At 44.6% G+C, this 20,736-nt stretch overlaps 1 protein-coding gene across 12 annotated transcripts in view; it reads right to left on the bottom strand.

The window, feature by feature from the left end:
- Window positions 1-20,736, bottom strand: part of Golga4 (golgin A4) — a 91,170-nt gene that overhangs the window by 12,606 nt on the left and 57,828 nt on the right. For 10 of the 12 annotated variants that reach the window (XM_075964215.1, XM_075964214.1, XM_075964212.1 and 7 more), the window contains 9 exons: window positions 20,346-20,477; window positions 18,577-18,732; window positions 12,841-17,039; window positions 11,874-11,995; window positions 11,453-11,583; window positions 5,615-5,725; window positions 3,618-3,638; window positions 3,344-3,412; window positions 1,097-1,172 (listed from right to left, as the gene is read on the bottom strand). In XM_075964215.1, the coding sequence (XP_075820330.1) occupies window positions 1,097-1,172; window positions 3,344-3,412; window positions 3,618-3,638; window positions 5,615-5,725; window positions 11,453-11,583; window positions 11,874-11,995; window positions 12,841-17,039; window positions 18,577-18,732; window positions 20,346-20,477 (5,017 nt within the window). The remainder of the gene's footprint in view (window positions 1-1,096; window positions 1,173-3,343; window positions 3,413-3,617; window positions 3,639-5,614; window positions 5,726-11,452; window positions 11,584-11,873; window positions 11,996-12,840; window positions 17,040-18,576; window positions 18,733-20,345; window positions 20,478-20,736) is intronic. The other 2 variants (XM_075964207.1, XM_075964203.1) reach the window with 1 other exon arrangement.

Below are 20,736 nucleotides of genomic sequence, written 5' to 3' on the forward strand. Positions count from 1 at the left end.
AGTATGTATGTAAGAAATGAGGCTATAGACACTGATGTGTGCAATGTGTACGGAATAATGTCTGACTCAGATTTAGTGTGTATGTAAGAAATGAGGCTATAGACACTGATGTGTGCAATGTGTACGGAATAATGTCTGACTCAGATTTAGTGTGTATGTAAGAAATGAGGCTATAGACACTGATGTGTGCAATGTGTACGGAATAATGTCTGACTCAGATTTAGTGTGTATGTAAGAAATGAGGCTATAGACACTGCATGAAACAAAGCAGGCCAGACACAGAATGACAAGTACTGCAGGGTCTCACGCACATAAATAAAATCTGCACAAGCTAGATGCAAAGAACAGAATAAGACGGTAGTTAGGGAGTTACCACCAACTGGAGATCAGGTGGAGTGTGGGTGGTCATTGTTCAAAGGAGACAAGATGTCAGCATCATAACAGAAACACCTTCAAGACAGCTGCTATGCTGGGAAAGCAGCAGGTCTAGATTAACTGTGCTCACAGTGTGCTGGTCTGAATGAAAATGGCCTGCACAGATTCATGTATTTGAATGTCTGGTTCCTAGATGGTGGGTGTGTTTTGGGAGAACAGTAGGAGGTGTGGCCTTGTTGGAGGTGTTGTGTCCCGGGGGAGTGAGCATTTGAGTTTCAAAAACCACACCAAGCCCAGTGTTTGTCTCTCTGCCTGCTGTCTGTGAATAAGGATCTAAGCTGTCAGCTACTGCTCCAGCACCAAGCCTGCCTGTCTGCCTGCTACCATGCTCCCAGACATGATGGTCATGGACTCTACCTCCCTGACACTGGAAGCAGCCCCTAGTCAAAGGCTGTATGTAATAAGCTGCCTTGGTCACGGTGACTCTGCACAGCAGGGCAGTGGCTGAGATAACCACCATGAAAGGTTACGTGTGTGAGGTGACAGCTGCCAACAAGCTCAACTTGGCACTCCGCCATGAACATATATTTTAAAAGCAGCATGCTGCAGCAAGTATATAGTTTATACTTGTCGACTACTAAAAATATGATACAAAATAAAAGTAAAAAAAGAATATGAATCAGCACACACATTCATAAATCGCCTGACAGCAGCCGCTCACCTTTGTAAGGTGTCCCCACGGTTGTCACACACACAGGCTTTTCATATCTCTTCAGACGGTCTTCTAAATTATGAACCTAAAGACAATATTCAAACCATACCATAAAGTTAATATGAAGATCACATGTAAGGAAAAGAATAGCTGCAGGAGAAGAGCTACTGGATGCTTTTCAATGCTGAAGGAACAATGTATGCGATAAAATTAAAAGAAATAGTTTCTTTGGCAGAAACTAAAAGCATATTCAATAGAGAAAAATACATAAAATTTGAATTTTATTATAATAAAAACCTTTTTTTTTTGTTTTTTTTTCGAGACAGGGTTTCTCTGTGGCTTTGGAGAATAAAAACCTTTTTGTATTAAAAGATTACATCAAAAATGTGAAAAGACAAATTACAAAATGGGAGAAAATATTTGCAAATCGCACACCTGATAATAAATTTGTATCCAGAATACATAATAAGCCCTTACACCTCAGCAACAAAGAGAAAACACAACCCAGAACAACCACATGACATTAATAAATATGACATCATCCCAAAGAAAGAGATACAAAGGGCCAAGAAGCCGATGAAAAGATGGCTGGAGTCAGTAATCATTCGACAAATGTGAACCAAAACCACAGTGAGGCTCCCTCGTAGCTTCTTGGGTGGCTACAGTGAACAATCTTTCTGGTAAGGGTGTGAGGGGTCCTTACAAACCACTGCTGCAGTGCGGAGCAGCTGCTATGGCAAACAGTGCGGCAGCTTCTCAACGAGTTTTCATACGGAAAGCAACCCACTCTTTCCTACACACACCTGAAAGAACTGCAAATGCTCAAGCAAGAAGGGGCACACAAGTTCAGGTGTGGGTATTCCTTTAGTCCCACCACTCGGGCAGGAGGATCTTTGTGCCAGTCTGGTCTACAGCCAGGGCTATACTGAAAGACCCTGTCTCAAAAAAAAAATCAAAATAGTAAACAAACAAAAACATGGAAACACAAATGTTCTTAACAGCACTACTTGCTACGGGCAAAAGGTGGAAACAATCCAACTGTGTGTAAACTGGTGAGTGGCTATCAGCTGTGCTAGGTCCATACAATGGAATTTGATTCACATCCTGTTTACAGAAGAAAGTAAGAAGTAGCTGGGCATGATAGCACAGGCCTCTTTTCCCAGCCAGGGCAACTGACAGACAGAATATACACCGTTTCCCTGTTGAAGCTAACATCCTAGGCCGTGTACTGACAGACAAGATGGATGGACAGAGAGAATATACACCGTTTCCCTGTTGAAGCTAACATCCTAGGCTGTGTACTGACAGACAAGATGGATGGACAGAGAGAATATATACCGTTTCCCTGTTGAAGCTAACATCCTAGGCTGTGTACTGTCTGGGCCCATAAGATGAAATGCACAGAGCACACAAACCCACAGAAACAGAGAACAGTAATGGTTACAAGAGGCTGAAGGGAGAGAATAACAAGGATTGATGGTTAAGTAAGTATAAAGTTTAAATAGAAACAGGAAGTATACAATGATGACTTTCTGATATGAGAACTTTATCACAATAAAAAAGACCAGGTTCAATTCCTAGTGCTCACAACTGGAACTTGTTTCAGGGGACCATGCCAACAGGCATACACACTGTACACTGATATATGCATGAATACAAAGTACCCATACATATAAAATAAATCTTTTAAAAAAATAACAAATGTTCTAGTTTAAATATATACAATCATAAATGTAAAGACCGTCTCAAAGAACTTGTGGATTTAGAAATAAAATTTCCTGCTTAAGACAGAAAGAATTTCACTGGGTGGTAGTGGGACAACACCTTTAATTCCCGTACTGGGGAGGCAGAGGCAGGCGGATCTATGTGAGTCTGAGGCCAGCCTGGTCTACAGAGCGAGTTTCAGGACAGTCAGGGTTCTACACACAGAAACCCTGTTTCAAAAAAAACCAAACCAAACCAAACCAAACCAAACCAAAATCCATCAACAACAACAAAATAAATGCCAGGCAGTGGTGGCACACACCTTTAATCCCAACACTTAGGAGGCAGAGGCAGGTGGATCTCTGTAAGTACAAGGCCAGCCTGATCTACAAGACTAGCTCCATAACAGGCTCCAAAGCTACAGAAAAATCCTATCTCAAAACAAAACAAAAAGGCTGAAGGAATTTCAAAGCAAATATTAAATCATTAACTCAATTGTTTTGATATTGGCCAAGACCCAAGCACACATCAACACACTGCACTCGTCAGTACCTGCTCTCTCAACTCCTGCTCCTTTAACTTGGAATCGCTGATCAGAGTGGTCTTCTGAGCTAGCTGTGCCTGAAAGAACAAAATCCAGACTGAAATGAGAGTGTCTCATTGACTCGTGGACATGTTTCTGTAGTGCCTGCCAAAAACATTCTTTGTAGAAAGTGTCTTTATGTTCTAACTTGTTTAAAAAAAAAAAAAAAAAAAGGTTGGTGGTTGGGGACATGTTTCTAAAATGTACTAGCTTTAGTAAACTTTAATGAAGAACTAATCTTACCTGTAGCTCCATAACTGTTACCTGGAGATGGAAAAGAAGAACAAAACAAACAACAAAGAATGTGAATAATAAACTGACAAGGAGAGGAAACAAGAAAACAAACAGCTATGACATGGCACAAAGCACGAAGCCAGCTTCCCATTGCAAGAGAGCCAGCGGGGCTGAAATGAAGCAGTTTCAAATCTTTGTTCTTAACCTTGTCTATTTCTGTGACACAGTGTCACACACACATCCACAGGCAGAGAGGCTATAAGGCTGGGAAGTGAGGCTCCAGCAGCAGGGGATTCTTCACCCCCCAGGGTTACTTGACACGAGAATATGTTCGTGTGTCACTCAGAGAAGTCTGTGAGTAAACGGGTCAGATCTTTCAAAATCCTTCAGTACATTTATAAGCACAACCCCCAAGGCTCATGCCGGGCTCTGATTACAAACTGTTTCTCATGGTGCTCAGCACAGATCCATGTGACTGAGGACCATCTAGAATGCAGAAGGAATACTGCATCAGTGTGATTCCAACTGTCTGGGAGGCGGAGACGAGAAAACTGCTTAAACAGAAGATTCAAACTAGCCTTGGAAATATGCCAGGGTTACCATCTCAAGTAAAAAACAAAATCAAAATATTGAGAAGCACTGAAGCATACTCAAGGAGAATTAGGAGACTATAAAGGAACAAATCTGTTTATAGTTATTATTTTCTGCTTTCTTTTGCAACAAGGTAAAGGGCTCGGCATTAATATCAATTTCACAACGTATCAACACTCTATGGTAGTCCGGATGCAACATTAATACTCTGACACTAGGGGAAGTTCATGTTAGTAAAATACATGTGTTTTCATGGAAGTAATGTTTAATAGCAAGGATGCCTACAGCCACGACCACACACTAAACAAACAAACAGAACTACAGGAATGGCTGTCCTTAAAGGAAAGGGGCCTTTCCACTAGCTCAATGCTCAGTGTTCAACTGCATCTGTAAGGAGTGAGGCTTCTAACTGCTGTCATCAGTGGCTGATAATCTGTACGAAATCTTCTCAAGGGTGGGGTCACAGACAGTGTTTGCCAGCTCTGTCATGCCAGTCATCCCACTGTGTCATCTGGTCCAGTAGCCAAGGAAAATGGAACCAGCACAGAATGACTGAAAAACCATCATGTTCGTGCACTACAAGCCAGGATCCGCTATAAGGTAGAGTGCAGATTAAATATGCCCAAAGAATGCTGCTGGGGGTGTGGAGTCACTCACGACTTGAGTGTGCAACCACTGCTAGGTTACCCACACTTCAATGGCCAGCATCACATGCACACACACACAATAGCCCGGGTTAAAATCAAGGGTCACAAAACAAAATCACATGAAGTGGGAGGGGGATTGTTAGGAGAAAAAGGGAGGGCTCGTGGGAACAGGAAGAGTTAGAGGATGGGGAGGGGTGAGTATGACAAAAATATAAGCATCTATGCAATTGTCAAAGAACAAACAGTAAAAGAAAAAAGTGAAAAGCAGACATTTTTAAGAGGCCATCTCAGGATGTCACATTTGCTGTGGATGGTCTCTGGACTGGCCCAAGGGTGTAAGGCTCAGTCTGTTCTGCTACAGTGTCTGTGGAAGACCAAAACACCCTGGCAAACAGGAAGTCTAGGCTTTGAGTGGGAAGCCTGGATTTAAATTCCACTACACTTATCTGAGGAAGAGACCTGGTCAGTCGTCTTCATCAATTAGACCATGAAACCCAATATTTACAGGTTCTACAAACCGCCATATATGGGCTGCCCATGCACGCGTCAGCACTGCCAGGGCACACATTTCAATTCTTTTTTTTTCACAACACATCATAAGATCTGAACATTCTGTTAACCTCGTTGGGTTTTGGTTGTATTTACTGAAAAAATAAAGCAAGAAGCCTTAAAGGGTTCCTCGGGGTTAAATGAGATTAATATATGCCACAAACCAGGAAAATGGTGATGTTTTCAAGAACCACAAGAAGAAAATCAAAGTTCTCTCACATTGTCCTCCACGCTGTTCTCCTGATCTAGCCTGTGCTCATACTTCTTCTGCAGCTCCTCAAGTTGAGTCTGTAGGTCATTTACTTTTGCAGTCATTTCTTCTTCACGAGCCTTTAGGATGAAAATAGCAATGTGGTAGTAACATTAAAACCACGCAGAGAGGGAGCGGTGTACAACACTCTCCTAGCCACCTTTCCGACCCAAGTGAATTCCACTTTAGTGCTGCTCGCTCTTCCTGGGCTGCCATGGCACCACCCACATGCCCTCTGTCCATTGCCCAAGGTCATCAAGCCTCTCACCCTGGGCTGATCAATCTTGTGCTCTAAGGTTGGGGTACTTTCTACAGTGGGTGCCTAAACACATTCAGGAAATAAAGTAGGATTTTTTTTTTCTTTTGGTCTTTTGAGACAAGGTTTCTCTGTAGTTTTGGTGCCTGTCCTAGAACTAGCTCTGTAGACCAGGCTGGCCTTGAACTCACAGAGATCTGCCTGCCTCTGCCTCCCAAGTGCTGGGATTAAAGGCATGCGTCACCCACCGCCCGGCAAGCTTGGCTTCTGGACGGCAGCATTTTCTCAGGTGGGCTGTTTGCTAGAGTCCTAAAGTAGTATTTTTACGCACAAGAAGCTATGGAATGCTTTGGATTCTTTTTCTTCACCAGCTACTGAGCAGCTGTATAGCTCAGGAGTTGGTCTGAGCCTTGTCTACTAGCCCACACATTTCAACCATATCCATGTGGAGTTGGCAGTTAAGTAACAATACAACCAGTCTAACATGTTGGTGACCAATGCAATATTCATTTTCCCCCAAATATTGCAAAAACAAACAAACAAACAAAAATAGAAAAGGCTGAACTAGAAAAAAAAATCTTTTAGGCGATTTTTGTCCCCATGGTACTACTCAGAAATTCTGACACACAAGTCATCTCTGTTCTGTCCCGAGGACACTCAGCTCTCCTCGGTCATCAATCTGACAAGGGCTTTGTGCTAGAGAATATTTAGAGCTAGAATATCATTCTGACTTGAGTAATGAAGATCCATGTCCTGAGTAAGACAAATAGGAAAACAACCACCAACAGGTGTCATTTAATAGACACCAACTGTCAGAAACACGAGGAACACCATTCTCAACAGCAGACAGATGTTTAGGCACAGACAATGTAGAAAGCCTGATTTTAATATCACTTCTCATGAAGAAGGCTAATGGGAAACAAAACCACATGACCTTGTTCTATGTTAGCCAATGCTCAGATGCCTCCTCACTGAGGCACACACTGACTGACCTAGCCCCACCTCCAACACCATCAACCGGGAACTGGGCTACTACTGTCCTTGGTCATGGCTGTCTTGAGTCTACCATTGCACATCCCTATGCTTACTCAAGTCAATGTGCCTTAGTTTCCGAAGCAACTTCCTCAGGCACACTGTGACAGTCAGCTATGTCTGACGCATCCTTTGATAGCTGCAAACTACTAACTAAGCTAAGGTAATCCTTTTAAGAATTAGAGAAGAATCCCTAATGGATTATCTCTGACTTAAAAAAAATAGTCTGGATCTGGAGACCCATCAGTGGTAGGGGGGCTGCCAGAAAGACACTAGGTCCTATGTAAATTCCTAGTTCAGGAAGAGAGGGAGGGGAGGAAGAAAGAGGAGTGGAGAACTATAACTTTCCTGACTGTATTCTTTAAAAACAAACGGAATGAAAGTGATTTCACTGTGCATGATTTTCAAAGATGCATGTGAATACATTTGATTCAAGTTTTTCTAAATAAAAATTAAATTTCAAACTTTTTTTTTTTTTTGGTTTTTCGAGACAGGGTTTCTCTGTGGTTTTGGAGCCTGTCCTGGAACTAGCTCTGTAGACCAGGCTGGTCTCGAACTCACAGAGATCGCCTGCCTCTGCCTCCCGAGTGCTGGGATTAAAGGCATGCGCCACCACCGCCCGGCTAAATTTCAAACTTTTAAAGACACAGCACAGAGAGGTTGGAGATCCAATTCGGTGGGTAAATGACACAATCGTCAAGACTCAGGGTCAGGTTCCCAGCACCCATGTAGAAGGCCAGGTTTGATGGCACACGTCTATACCTCCAGTGCTAGTGGAGAGACCCTGGGGGTCAATCTGTCACGGGAACTCCAGGTTCAGGGGTTGACCAGGGAAAGCAAGATTGAGAGCAGCTGAGGAAGACAACTGACTTGGCATCTCCACTGCCTGAGGGGCTATTCTATAGCTGTGAACAGGTCACCTGACCCCAGCAACTCTTAGGAGCATTTAACCGGGGCTTTGCTTACAGTTTCTGAGGGTTAGTCATTTCATCATGGCAGAAGCATGGCAACACACACAGCAGGCACTCAAACAGTAGCTGAGACACATCCTGATCTCAGGCAGCAGGCACAGATCTAGTAGTGACTGTGCCTGGAGAGCCCACTCCCAGTGACCCACCTTGTCCAACAAAGCCATTCCTCCTAATTCATGAACTAGGGATTAGACATTCAAATATTGGGGCCTATAGAGACCATTCTCACTCAAACCAGCACACCCACCTACACACAAGCATAACAGAGGTGGTAACAATGGTTCAGGAAGTCTGAGGACTCAAACATGAGCAGAGGTAAAATGAGTGAAGAACAAGCTTCCCCTGGAGACTGGTTAGCCCTGGGCACCTTCACGGTCATCACACAGAAGAAGATATTGACAGGAGCAGATGCGCTGGGAGAGGACGGAAGCCCAGCAACAAGGAGACCAGGTGTCCACATCAAGCAGCAGACTGGACCAGATGAGACAGCAGCATACAGTAGTAGCATCGGTGCAGAGGAAAGAGGAACAAAAACTATGACTGGTGTGGGAGGTCCTTCTGTTTATGTGCTGCTTTTGGTTTTATTCATTGGTTAATGAATAAAGAAACTGTCTTGGCCTGAGATAGGGCAAAAGAACAGAGCTAGTCAGGGAGAAGCCATGTACCCTCACCAGAGCCAGACGGAACTTTAGCTGGAAAGCCACAGCCACGTGGTGATACACAGATTAATAGAAATGGGTTAAATTAATATGTAAGAGTTAGCCAATAAGAAGCTAGAGCTAAAGGGCCAAGCAGTGATTTAATTAACACAGTGTCTGTGTGGTTATTTCAGATCTGAGCTACCAAGCAGCTGGGAACAAACTAACGGCCTCCTTACTACACTATGACTCAATGACAAAGCACATCTTGAGAGTCCAGCGTATGCTGGATACCATGCTGGGATATAAGCAGATCTCTTACCCTAACTGGAGAGATGTGCTTATGTGAGGGGCTTAGGGACACATGATTCAAGAACAAGTGTCTCAGGACTTCAGATGTGAAAGATAGGAACACTATCTAAAGAGCCATCAACCCTGGCACTTGGAAGGTAGAAGCTGGAAGATTACACAGTAAGTTCAGGTAAGCCTGGGCTACATGGAAGCCTGTCTCAAAAAACCAAACCAAACCAAAACAACAACAACAAGAAATGCTATGGAAGATAGGGAAGGAAAACTGAAATGCTTTGTGCTTAAGTTTGCTGTAACACACCACAGAAGAATGACAACTGAGAGAGCGCAGCACTGTATGGTCAATGTGGCAGCCTGGAGCCCGCTCATACGCTGACTTAACAGGGAAGAACTCACACTTTGATTGGGTTTAGCCAGCTGACACATACTACTAAAGCCCCCTTTCTAAAAATGAAGCTACTAGAACATGTTCAATAATTAAACAAGGCTATCGTGTGGTTTACATTAGGTGTGTAAAGGCAGCGCTAGCTGTGAGGCTAAGGAAGGAGTCTGTCCACCCACGTTGTCCCACACCTGCAGCTTGGGGGTCTATCCCCAGTTCCCTTCACACAGCTGCCAGAGCACTACAGCTACCTGTCTTTTTTTTTTTTTCTTTCTTTCTTTCTTTCTTCGAGACAGGGTTTCTCCGTAGGTTTTGGTTCTTGTCCTGGAACTAGCTCGTGTAGACCAGGCTGGCCTCGAACTCAGAGAGATCTGCCTGCCTCTGCCTCCCGAGTGCTGGGATTAAAGGCGTGCGCCACCACCGCCTGGCATACAGCTACCTGTCTTCTGTGCCTCAGCCCTGGACCTACAGAGGTTTGTCATGGTGAACAGTCTACTCTCTGATGACCGATCGTAGGACACTCGTTTACACTGTGTGAAGATTGTCACTGTGATTGGTTTAATGACAAGCTGAATGTCCAATAGCTAAGCAGGAGAGGTTAGGTGGGACTTCTGGGCAGAGAGAGAAACTCAGGAGAAGATGGACCTATGGAATGGAGGAAAGATAAAGAACCACATAGCAGAACACAGAGTAATAGAAATAGAGTGGATTGGGAACAAGCCTAAGCTAAAAGCCAAGCTTTCATAATTAATCAGTTTCCATGTCACTATTTGGGGGCTGGCGCTCCCAAAACAAACAAACAAACAAACAAACAACAACAAAAGGCAGACAGTGATGACACACATGTCCACATACAGAGAAGGATGACAAAACAAAACAGCTCATCCCTCCCTGGAGCTCCCAGGCTTGATTATCACAATAAGCAGCCATTACCCTGCTAAAGTTCCTTCCTTGGGAAGACATTTTTGTTTCTGAAATAGGTGACGGAATGACTCTCTGCTCTAGAACTCAAACAATGACCTGCACTACGGCTGCCTTCCCTTCTGTATAAAAACAAAACAAAAGCACAGTAACAAATACTAGAGGATAAACTAGACGGTACCTTAGGTTACTAGGTACACTGCATGGTCAGATTCAATAAGGAGTCAAGAAGTGACTGGATTTATTTATTCTGAGACAAGGTCTCATATAGCCCAGGCTGGCCTAACTCAGCTTCCCAAGCACTAGGACTACAGGATTGTACCACCAATACCTCAATAGATTTTTAAAAAATGCATTTATTATTTATGTGTATGTGCCTACATGAGATTAGATATACCATGTGCATGCAAGTACCCATGAATTTATGTGTAAAATGAATGTGCAGTGCCACAGAGGAAAGAGGGCACTGGCCTATGGAACTAGAAGTACAGTTAGCTGTGAACCACCATGTAGGTGCTAGGAATAGAACCTAGATCCTCTGCAAGAGCAGTAAGAGCTCTTAACTACTGACCCATCTCCAGACCCCTGGCTGTATTCTTAAAATACATGTATACTGGCATAAATTCAATCTGAAAGTACAAGAAAACATGCGATTATTTTTTAAAGTTTCCTAGTGAGACTTAAAGCTAACAAATTACAAAAAGATGGCATTCCATATTCCATGATTTCACTCAATTCAATTACATTTAAAATAATGGATTATCACATCTGTTCCTAGCTCACACATGTATTGCTGACAGAGTCAGCTGACATTATGGCTTTTCTAGAACAACAAATACTTCTTGGCATATGATAAAGTAAGGCTTGGAGTAGCCTTACAGAGAATAATAAGCCAACAGAGAACAACTGACATTATTTTATATCTGAAAGCATTGTTGGGGGTCAAAGTTCTCACCAGCATTTATGGTTTGTTCCACTCTGCTAGCACAGCACCACTAGAGTGAGTATGGTGAGATGGCCGCCCACTAGATGTAACACCCTTGCTGAGGAGCCCCCTTTCGCCACCCCAACCTGGACCATCCACATGCTGAAAATGAGAGAAGGAACGAGGCTGGCTGGCCTTCCTGGGAAGACTCCAGCCGGCTGATCAGCCTTAGACACTGGCCTGCTCTAGTTCCCAGACCTCACCCAAGCATAAAGCCTCACTTTAATCTAGTTTCTGGCAGAGGAAAAACGTCTCTACACCTGAAAAAACCATAAAACACAGAGCACTTCAGAAGAGAATGGAAATACAGTACGTCAAGGATCTCCTCGTATGTCCTGGCTGTTCTTTTCAGGTCCTCATCTTTCTCGGCGATCTTTCTATGCAACTGTTGGGTCTCTTCTTGGTGGGTCTCCAGAAGCTCAGCTTCCACCTCTTGGGCCTTGTCTAATTAAGTATGAGGGGCACACATAAGAAAACATGGTTGTGAAAACATGAAAACATGCCAACAGTAGTAGGAATTCTCATTTCAAATTAATGTTCATGAAATTCAGCAGAACAGACAAGGCAAGGAGCGAGGCAGGTTAGAGAAGTTTCTAGAGTCCCTGGGAGAGCACTTTCTTGGACAAGGACCATTTCTCATTTCCCCTCTATGCACCAGGTGCATACAGCACCTGGCACAAGGGCAAACAGAGAACAGGCTTCGGTTGCGGACTTGGGTTTAAAGCTGTACTCACGGATGGTCTCCTGGATGGTCCTCTCCAGTTCCTGCTCCTTCTGGGCCAGCTGGGTGTTAAACTCCCTCATCAGCTGCTTCAGTATAGAAGTGTGCTTCAACTCAAGATCCTCTTGCTCCTGTCTGAGTAAAAAGAGTGGACAGCGATGACGGCTGCCTCCACAGAGCACCTTACAAAGAGGTTTCAGAAGTTTGCACAATGTGCTCTCACTGTTTTGGAGGCAGTGTGGACTGTGCGTGTGTCCAGGTGGAGAAAACTAGAGAGATACAGAAATGATGACTACCTTTGGCAACTAACCCTGGGGCCTGCGGACCTGTTCTTCCCACTTTAAACTTCTCCACTACACACGCAAGGGACAGCCATAGGACTACTACTAAAGACAACCAGTAATGAGCTTATTACTCAAGACATACGGCCAGCAGCTGGCAAGATCTTACCTGATGGAAGAGTTACTTTCATTTAATAAAGAAACTGCCTTGGCCCATTTGATAGGCCAACCCTTAGGTGGGTGGAGTAAACAGAACAGAATGCTGGGAGAAAGAAGCCGAGTCAGTGAGTCGCCATGATTCTCCCACTCCAGACAGATGCAGGTTAAGATCTTTCCTGGTAAGCCACCTTGTGGTGGTACATAGAATATTAGAAATGGGTTAGATCAATATGTATAAGAGCTAGCCAATAAGAGGCTGAAATTAATGGGCCAGGCAGTGTTTAAAAGAATACAGTTTCCGTGTAATTATTTTGGGGCATAAGCTAGCCATGAGGAACGTAGCCCGCTCCCACTGCAACACTTACCTACATGAAAAGGCATGTCCCCTAAATGAACATGGACTACCACTGCCTGCTGCCCCAAATCTTCACTTCTCATCACTATCTAACTTACTGGATTTATATAACACTTTGGGCAGGTCGGTGTCTGCATCACACACTACACACACTCATGCCCACAAGGTGGGAATATAACACTTACTTGAGTTTCTCCTCCGCTTCCTGCACACACTCTTTCTTCAGGATGTCCAGCTCCTGCTGATGCTCCTTCCTCAGGACCCGAAGATCTTTTTGCAGTCTAGCCACCTCCCTGCTCAGCTTCTGCTTCTCCCGCTCCGTCCCTGCTAACTTCAACTCCAGGTCATTGTGCTGGGTGTCCATGTTGTTCCCCAATTTCGGTTTGTTCACATGGGATTTGGAATTTTCCTCAGAACTATTTTCTAAAATTTCGACAGGTTTATTTTCCCCATCCATTTCTTGCTGTGAGGCTTGCAATTTCTTGTATCTTAAGGCCAACTTGTCCATTTCAAGTCTATGTGAGTCCCTCTCTCTTACTAAGTCTGCCTCCAGCTCTTTTATCTTCTGCTCCAGGGTCTGGCAGGTCAGCTCCTTCTCCTGGAGGGTTTTCTGGACACTCTCAACCACACTTGCCCAGCTCTGCTTCCCTCCTGGATTGTTCTTACTAGTCTCTTCCATGGACTGGGACTCAATGAAGGAACAGTTCATATTCTTTTCTTCGAGTTCTTCTTGAAGACATCCTATAGAAATCTGATGATCAAGTTGTTTGGCTCGGGTGTGGTCTAAGGTCATGGAGAGCTCCATTCCAGACGGAGACTCACCCTCTCCCTGCTCCAGCCTGTGCAGCAACTTCTCCCTCTCAGCTAATCTTCTTTGTAGTGTGGAGATTCTTTCCTGGCATGCCTTGTGTGTGCAGCCTTGGGAATCTACTGTGTCTTGTTCAGAAGATGCTGCCATGCTTTGTACTGATCTGGACACAACCGGCATCTCTGATTGGGGAGAACTTTCTAGATTTTTAAGTTTATCTTCCAGAATGTGAATTTGCTTTTCCCTGTCTTGTAACTTAGCATTCAGCTCGCTCAGCTGGCTTTCTGCATCTTTCTCATACTGCTGCCTCTTCTCTTCCATCTGAGACACTAATTGCTTTCTGATGGCAGCGATCTTCTGCTCCGCCTTTCTCTTCAGCTCCACTTTGGCGGCACTTTCTAACTCCAGCTTGTCTTCCAGAGCCTTCAACTCCCCATCTCTGCTTTTCACACTGCAAGTCATGTGTTCTAGCTCTTTCTTCATAATTCCAAGCTCAGCTTCTAGGGAGGATACTTGCTTTTCTAGTCTCAGGACCTTTTCCTCAGCCTCCTTGACCTTGTTGTCCTTCTCCTCTCCCATCTCTTCAAAGTGTTGAAGTTTCTGAACCAGTTCATTCTGCTCAGTGTCCTTCTGTTGGTTGTAATTTCTAAGTATTTCATTTAGGGACTCAATTTCTTTTTTCCTCTGAGTAATACAGTCCTCTAACTCAGCAACCCTTGCTGTCTGCACCTTCAATTCAGTCTCTAAGTCACACTCCTTCTTCTCCATCTTGCTCTTCCTATCTTCTATCTCACCCTTTAAACATTCAAATCTTTTATTCTGCTGATCAAGGTCTTCCTTCAGTAAATGTATCTGCTCATCCTTTTCACTAGCTTCTTTGGCTTTTACGTCCAGCTGTGTCTGTAGGTCTTTAATAGTGCTCTGGTACTGTGCAAATCTGGGCTGTGCTTTTTTCTTCCACTCTGAGAACTTGTTGGACCAATGAGTGACCTGCTCAAGAGCAGCCGTTTTCTCTTTACTCAGAGCATCAACTTTCAAAGACAGGTCTTGCACTTGACCTTGCAGCTCTGTCTGTTGCTCCTCATGCTGCTTGCTCAGTGAGGAAATGGCTGCTGCTTTGTCACTTAAGCTGACGCTGTTCTCCAGCTGAGCACGGACCTCACTCAGCTGCTTGCGAAGGCTGTCGATCTCAGCCGTCTTCTCCGAAAGCTCTCCTCTCAGCAGTGTGACTGCATTGATGTTCTCCGATAACTCTTTCTTCAGCCGTGTGATGCACGACTCCTTTTCGCAGGCTGCCTGCTGTTGCTGGCCTCCTTCCTTTTGTAAGGCTTCCTTTTCTGTGACGAGACCTTCGATATCAGCCTTCATGGCCTTAATCTGATTCTCTTTCTCTTCCAGCTGATGGGTAGCCTGTTGGAAAGAGCTCTTTAGTGTGTGCTGCTCGTCTCTCAACTGTGTAAGCTGTGCTTCTAATTCAGAAACTCGGCCCATCCTCATGAGCAGTGCCTCCCTGACTGCGGACGTGTGCTGCTGACAGCGAGAAAGTCTGGAGAGAATGGTGTCCGTTTTGTCGCCGCTGACATTGAGTAATTCATTTGTTTTAGCTTCTAACAAAGCTTTGGTTTTCTCACAGCGACTGTCTAGCTGAGATGCTAGTTCTCCGAGCAGGGTTTTGAGGGTCAAGCTTTTGTCCTCTAGGCTCTTCCTACTGCTCTCCTGTAAAGCCCTGCAGCTCCGGAGCTCCTCCTCTGCAGCCTGCACCTTGCCCATAAGTTCAGAAACCCTGAGCTTCCCCTTCTCTGTCAGCATTTTCAGCTCAGTTAGCTCCTCTTGAAGAGAAACCTTCTCAGTCAGACAACGACCCAAATCGACTTCCAGCTTTTCGACCTGTGACTTCAGCTGAGATTCGTTCTGTGAGAGTGAGGTGACCTGAGCAGCCTTCTGCTCGAACTGCTCCTGCAGGTCGGCTAGCGCTGCCTCTCGCCTGGTCACTGCCTCCTTCAGCCCCAGTACTTCCTTGTTCACCTCCTCTTTTTCAGATTCGACTGTGAGGAGCTTCTGCTTCAGCTCTGCCAGCTCTTGTTCCTTCTCCTCTATCCGGCTCTCATGCTCGTCCCGAAGTTCCTCAGCTTGCTGACTGAGTCTCTTTTCCCAGGACTCTGTGACGTCATCAAGCTTCCGCTGGTGCGCTTCCGTCAGGCTGTCTATCTGCTGCCTTTGGTTGGCCTCCAGTCTTGACACAGTGTCACTGATCCCAGCTGAGTTGGCCTGTGCCATCTCCAGGATCTGGGCACTGAACTGCCTCTCTTTCTCACTGAGCTCCAGGACGCTATTTTCAAGCTCTTTCTTAAGTTTGGCTTCCTGATCCAACAACTTTTTCTTTGTTTCTTGCATTTCTTTTGCTTTCTGCTTAATTTTTTCCATCCTTTTTTCCTGGTTTTTAAATTTGGTTTCATATTCCTCACGCAAAACACTAATACTCTCTTCTTTAGAAGACAATTTCTGTTTGAGGACCTCAATTTCTTTGGTCTGTTCTTCTCTCATTTGTAAAATGACATTTTCCTTTTCCAACAGGATTTGCCTTGTCTGCTCCTTCTCCATGTTACTGTCCTTGAGGTGTGACTCGTGCAGCTCGGCTAACGACCTGCCTTTCTCCTCCAGCTCACGCTTCTGATCCTCAAGCTGCTGCACCTGCGCTCTCCGAGTGTCTAATTCCACACACACGTGCTTTTTTTGTGTTTCCATTTCAGCTACTTGCTGGGTAAGAAGGTTCTTCTCTGTTTCCAGACCCAGCACCTTCTGCTGCATTTGGGCCAGCTGCTCCTCGTACACACCCGTCTGCTCGTGTATAGTGCTCTGCTGTGAATGGAGGAGCTCCAGCTTAGCCAAGGCCTGCTGGAGCTCCCCGGCAGACTTTTCAAGACGAGCTTCGAGATCCTCTATCCGAGCCTGCTGCTCTCTCAGGTGCTCATCTCTCTCCTTCAAGAGAAGCCCCAGCTGGTTGACTTCATCCTTTAAGGCCTTCTCAGTCCTCTGGACAGTTATTTCTTGTTCCTTACTGATGCTGTCGACCTCACGCTGGTGGTGACGCCTCTGCTCCTCCAACTCAGCCTCCAAGGCCTGCTTCATTTTCTCTGTATCACACCTCAGGACAGAAAGCTCCTCTGTGAGCTGCTCACGGGCCTTCAGTGCTTCCGACAGCTCAGAAGACAGGGATTCCAGTTCTGTTTGCTTTACGTCCAGTTTCTCCAAGGTCTTTTCATTCATGTCTTGTATGTGGGCCTGGAAAAGACTCTCCTTTTCCTTTAATAAGGCATCTTTTTCTTGTTCGTACTTCTCTCTGAGCTCCTCCACTGCAGCCTGCTGCTGCTGCGTGAGGTCCTGGAGTCTCTTGGTCCACAGACTGGTCTGTTGCTGTTGGAGGCACTCCAGCTCTGTCCTGTGCTTCTCGGCCATGGCTGTGAGTTCTTCATTGTGCTTATTCTTCTCAGCTTCCAAATGCACAGCTGAACGCTCTGATTGGGTTTTGCTTTCTTGTAAGTTTTTTTCCAAAGAGGTTTCCAATTCAAGAATTCTCTGTCAATGAAAATGGATGTATTTTTACTAAATCCCATAGCTGTTTATCAGCAACGACACACAGATTGTGTGGGCCTACATAGAAGCTGGAATTTGGACACTTCACGTACCAGACCAAACAGAAGACAAGGCAGACAATATGCTGTTCTCAGTCACTAACGGAATCTTGAGCACAAACTCAGTTCTGTATTTGTTCTATTTACTCAGGTAAACATTTCAATTACCTCTATTTTCAAAAACTGTTGTAATGGGAAAGCCAAAAAAACATTAAATCACAAAACAAATAATAATCACAGTGAGTTAAGCAGGAAGATGGTCCCCCACACTCCAAGCTTTTACGTTACAATAGTATTTCATTACTTTCATAATTTAATTTTGGAGAAAAAAAGTATCTCATTTTTCTATCCCCAAAGGCATATACTTAAAAACTTTAAAAAATTTTTATTATTTGTGTGTGTGTGTGTGTATGTGTGTGTGTGTGTGTGTGTGTGTGTGTGTGTAAGAGAGACAGAGAGACAGAGAGGAGGACAGGCAGCAGCTGTGGTTTTGGTTTTCTTCCTCCACTGTGAGTTCAGAATCAGACTCAGAGTGCCAGGCTGTGCAGCAAGCACTGTGCCCTGAGCCAACTCATTAGCCTGGCATGTTCTTAAACATATTTTACCAAAGGTTGATGTCACCTCACAGAGTATTAACCTTCACTTGAATGTCAGAGCTGGCAAAGAGAGTGAGGTGTGTGCACGAGAGGCAGCGAGGGTTTTGGGGCATCTGACCCACCTGTCGCACGGCGGAGGTGTGGGCAAAGGAAGAGCACAGAGGCTGACAACAGCCAAGAGCATGGCTGTCTGTCTAAAAGAGCAGGAGATCTAAACACCAGCAAACCTTACCATAGCAACAGGCCAGAAAGCCTTAACACTATGCACACTGAGACACAGGAACAAACACTTTATTCCAACATCATATTTAATATAAAAAATGGATAATTTTAAGCATAAAAGTAAGGCATTAGAGTAAGTAAACTATGACAAAAGCAGAGCACGGATTATCTATAGGGCATAGTGTATGGTGAAGCTGGACGAGCAGGAAGGTGTCAGCTCAGATGCTGCCTACAAAGGGAGGCCACTTCCTAGAGATCAAGTGATAAGCAGTAGAGTGGAGACATTGCAGAGTCTATGTGTGAAGAGGCAGAGTGAAGGCCTTCCAGAAACACGGGGAGCTTGGAGCAAACCAAGAAGGACAATGTGGCAAAAAGAGCCCAAAGTCAACAAGTACTCCCATGAACACTTCTCACTAAAGATGAAGGGCATGTGCAAAAACATCCAAACCCATGAACCAGCAGCTTATCAGAGCCTGATGCTGCCTGGAGAGTATAGTCCCCATAGACACCCGCTTCCCCAGAGCTCCAGGGACATTCCCCATAGACACCCGCTTCCCCAGCTACAGGGACATTCCCCATAGACACCCGCTTCCCCAGCTGCAGGGACAGCCCCACAGACATTATCGTCCCTGGCTCTGGAGCCCACACAGCACATGAACTTACAGTTCGGTAAGTCTCTGCTTCCCGCCCAAGTTCCTGGAGTTTATTTTCACTCTCTGAAAGTATTGCTTTTTTCTGCAGCTCTAACTCTTCTAGAGCCAATGATTCTTGCTGCTCTTTTTCTTGGGTAAGCTTCAAATATTCTGATCGACTCTTTTCCTGTGCCAAAAACAATACATCTCAATCCCACATAAATCTTCAGCATTCCCAAAGCACTTCAACAACTTGATCTGCACCCAGCTCTGTGAGGTGAGCAACAACATCTCAAATGCATAACCCGGGTCCTGAGGCTTTCCAGGGTACCCACTCTGAAAATTTTAAATTCTTAGTACAAGAAGACATCCACAGCAAAGGTAAAGTATGCTTATTTATACTGCTGCTTAAAGAGTTAAGTACTGACGAGTATTTACACATCAAGATACAATGGTGACACAAGTGTTTACAAAATGATTTCATACTACAGAATACACTAATAAGAAGAATTATTCACAACATTGATGTCAGTATTTTTGAGTATATTTCATAGAGTAAATGTTCAAGTCTGTTGAATTATGAAGGGGTGAACCCCTCTGTGTGGACATGTGTTTGTCTTTCTTCCTCTACTTGAAATAGACCTGTGTGTCAGTTCCTAGAAGACAGTATTGATGCCAGGGTTTATGAGCCACAGCAGGCCCTTTTAGCACTATCCCAGCCTCACTTATGCCCCACTTGTTCCTTAATTCCTATGTCCCTATTTTTATTTTATGTTCTTCTAACATACTTTAAATATTCTTATAAGCTACCTTTCTTTCTGGAAAAAAAAAATTTTTTTTTCCGTTTTGGTTTTTTGAGACAGGGTTTCTCTGTGTTGCTCTACCTGTCCTGAAACTCACTCTGTAGACAAGGCTGGCTTCGAACTCAGAGATCCGCCTGCCCTGCCTCCTGCGTGCTGGAATTAAAGGTGTGCGCCACCACACATGGGTGCAATTTCAACCACACTATTTTCCTAGCCTTGCATAAGTGTACTCTAAGTCCAAATGTCTATTTCCTTTCCAGAGATTAAAAAATTTGTAATCTCATCAAGAATCAATGTTGCTGGAAATCCTGAGAAACTCAGACACTCAAGAGTCCAGAAGACACAGAAAGAGGGGAGGCAGGGGACCATAACTCCAGCCAGCACTTCCAATCCTGCACTGAACATGTTTAAAAATCACACACATTGTTTTATGGATGATAACTTCACATATTTTCTGGAGAATCTCATATCAAAACAAATGACATTTTGGCATTGGCATTTTTTATAGTGGCTCATATAAAAGGGTTTTCACAACTTAAAAAAATTGCTTTTCATTTTAGACTTTTCAAATCACATTTTCAGCCAAAATCTGAATCTTGGCTTTTGAACTATTTTGTTCATTCAGTAGTTTGTTATTTTTTATTTTTTTCTATTTATCTCTACTTTTTAAACACGGTATGAGTTCCAAGTTCTGCTCTTTCAACTCCAGTTCAGAATAACCTGTGTACAGCCAGTGTGCTGAGTTCTGAGACACCGACCATCTTTTCTTTTCCCCCTTCTACTTACTGCCTACGGCAAGGACGGACAGAGTCAGCAAACAAACGACTGATGAACTGGACACATCAGATGCGGACTCTCCGTCGTGACTGCTAGGCTAACAAACCCTCTGAACTTGTCTCCTATCCTCCCCTACACTGACGTCAAGGCTGCTAGACACCCCCACCTCACTGCAGTGGATGGCAGCTCTGAGGTTCACCTCTGACTAAACAGCACTTACAAGAGCTATTTTCATCTGCTCATGCAGCTCCCTTTCTCGGGTCTGGAGCTTCCTAGCCAGTTCCTGCTCTTTGCTGGCCAGCTCCTCTGCATGCAACTTCTGAAGTTCAGCAATTTGTTCTTCTGAGGTCTTCTGAAAAGAAACCAAAAGGTAAGTGCAAAAAACCCAGAAAAAGTCACGAAAGACGCTACAACTAAGTCGCCCTTTCCTGAAACAAATTACGACAGTGACTTGTTAAGAGGAAACGGAGAACACACTCCCAAGAGAGAGCAGGAAAGAGGAAAGCCCAGTGAGGACTGGGGCTGCATGGGGCCCTGTGGGGCTGCAGTGGATGCCCCGCTGGTCAGGGCAGAGCAAGGCAAGGGAGGAAGGCGGGAGACAAGGCTGCACA

This window comes from Microtus pennsylvanicus, chromosome 3 (assembly GCF_037038515.1).
Source record: "Microtus pennsylvanicus isolate mMicPen1 chromosome 3, mMicPen1.hap1, whole genome shotgun sequence".
Classification (NCBI taxonomy): Eukaryota; Metazoa; Chordata; class Mammalia; order Rodentia; family Cricetidae; genus Microtus; species Microtus pennsylvanicus.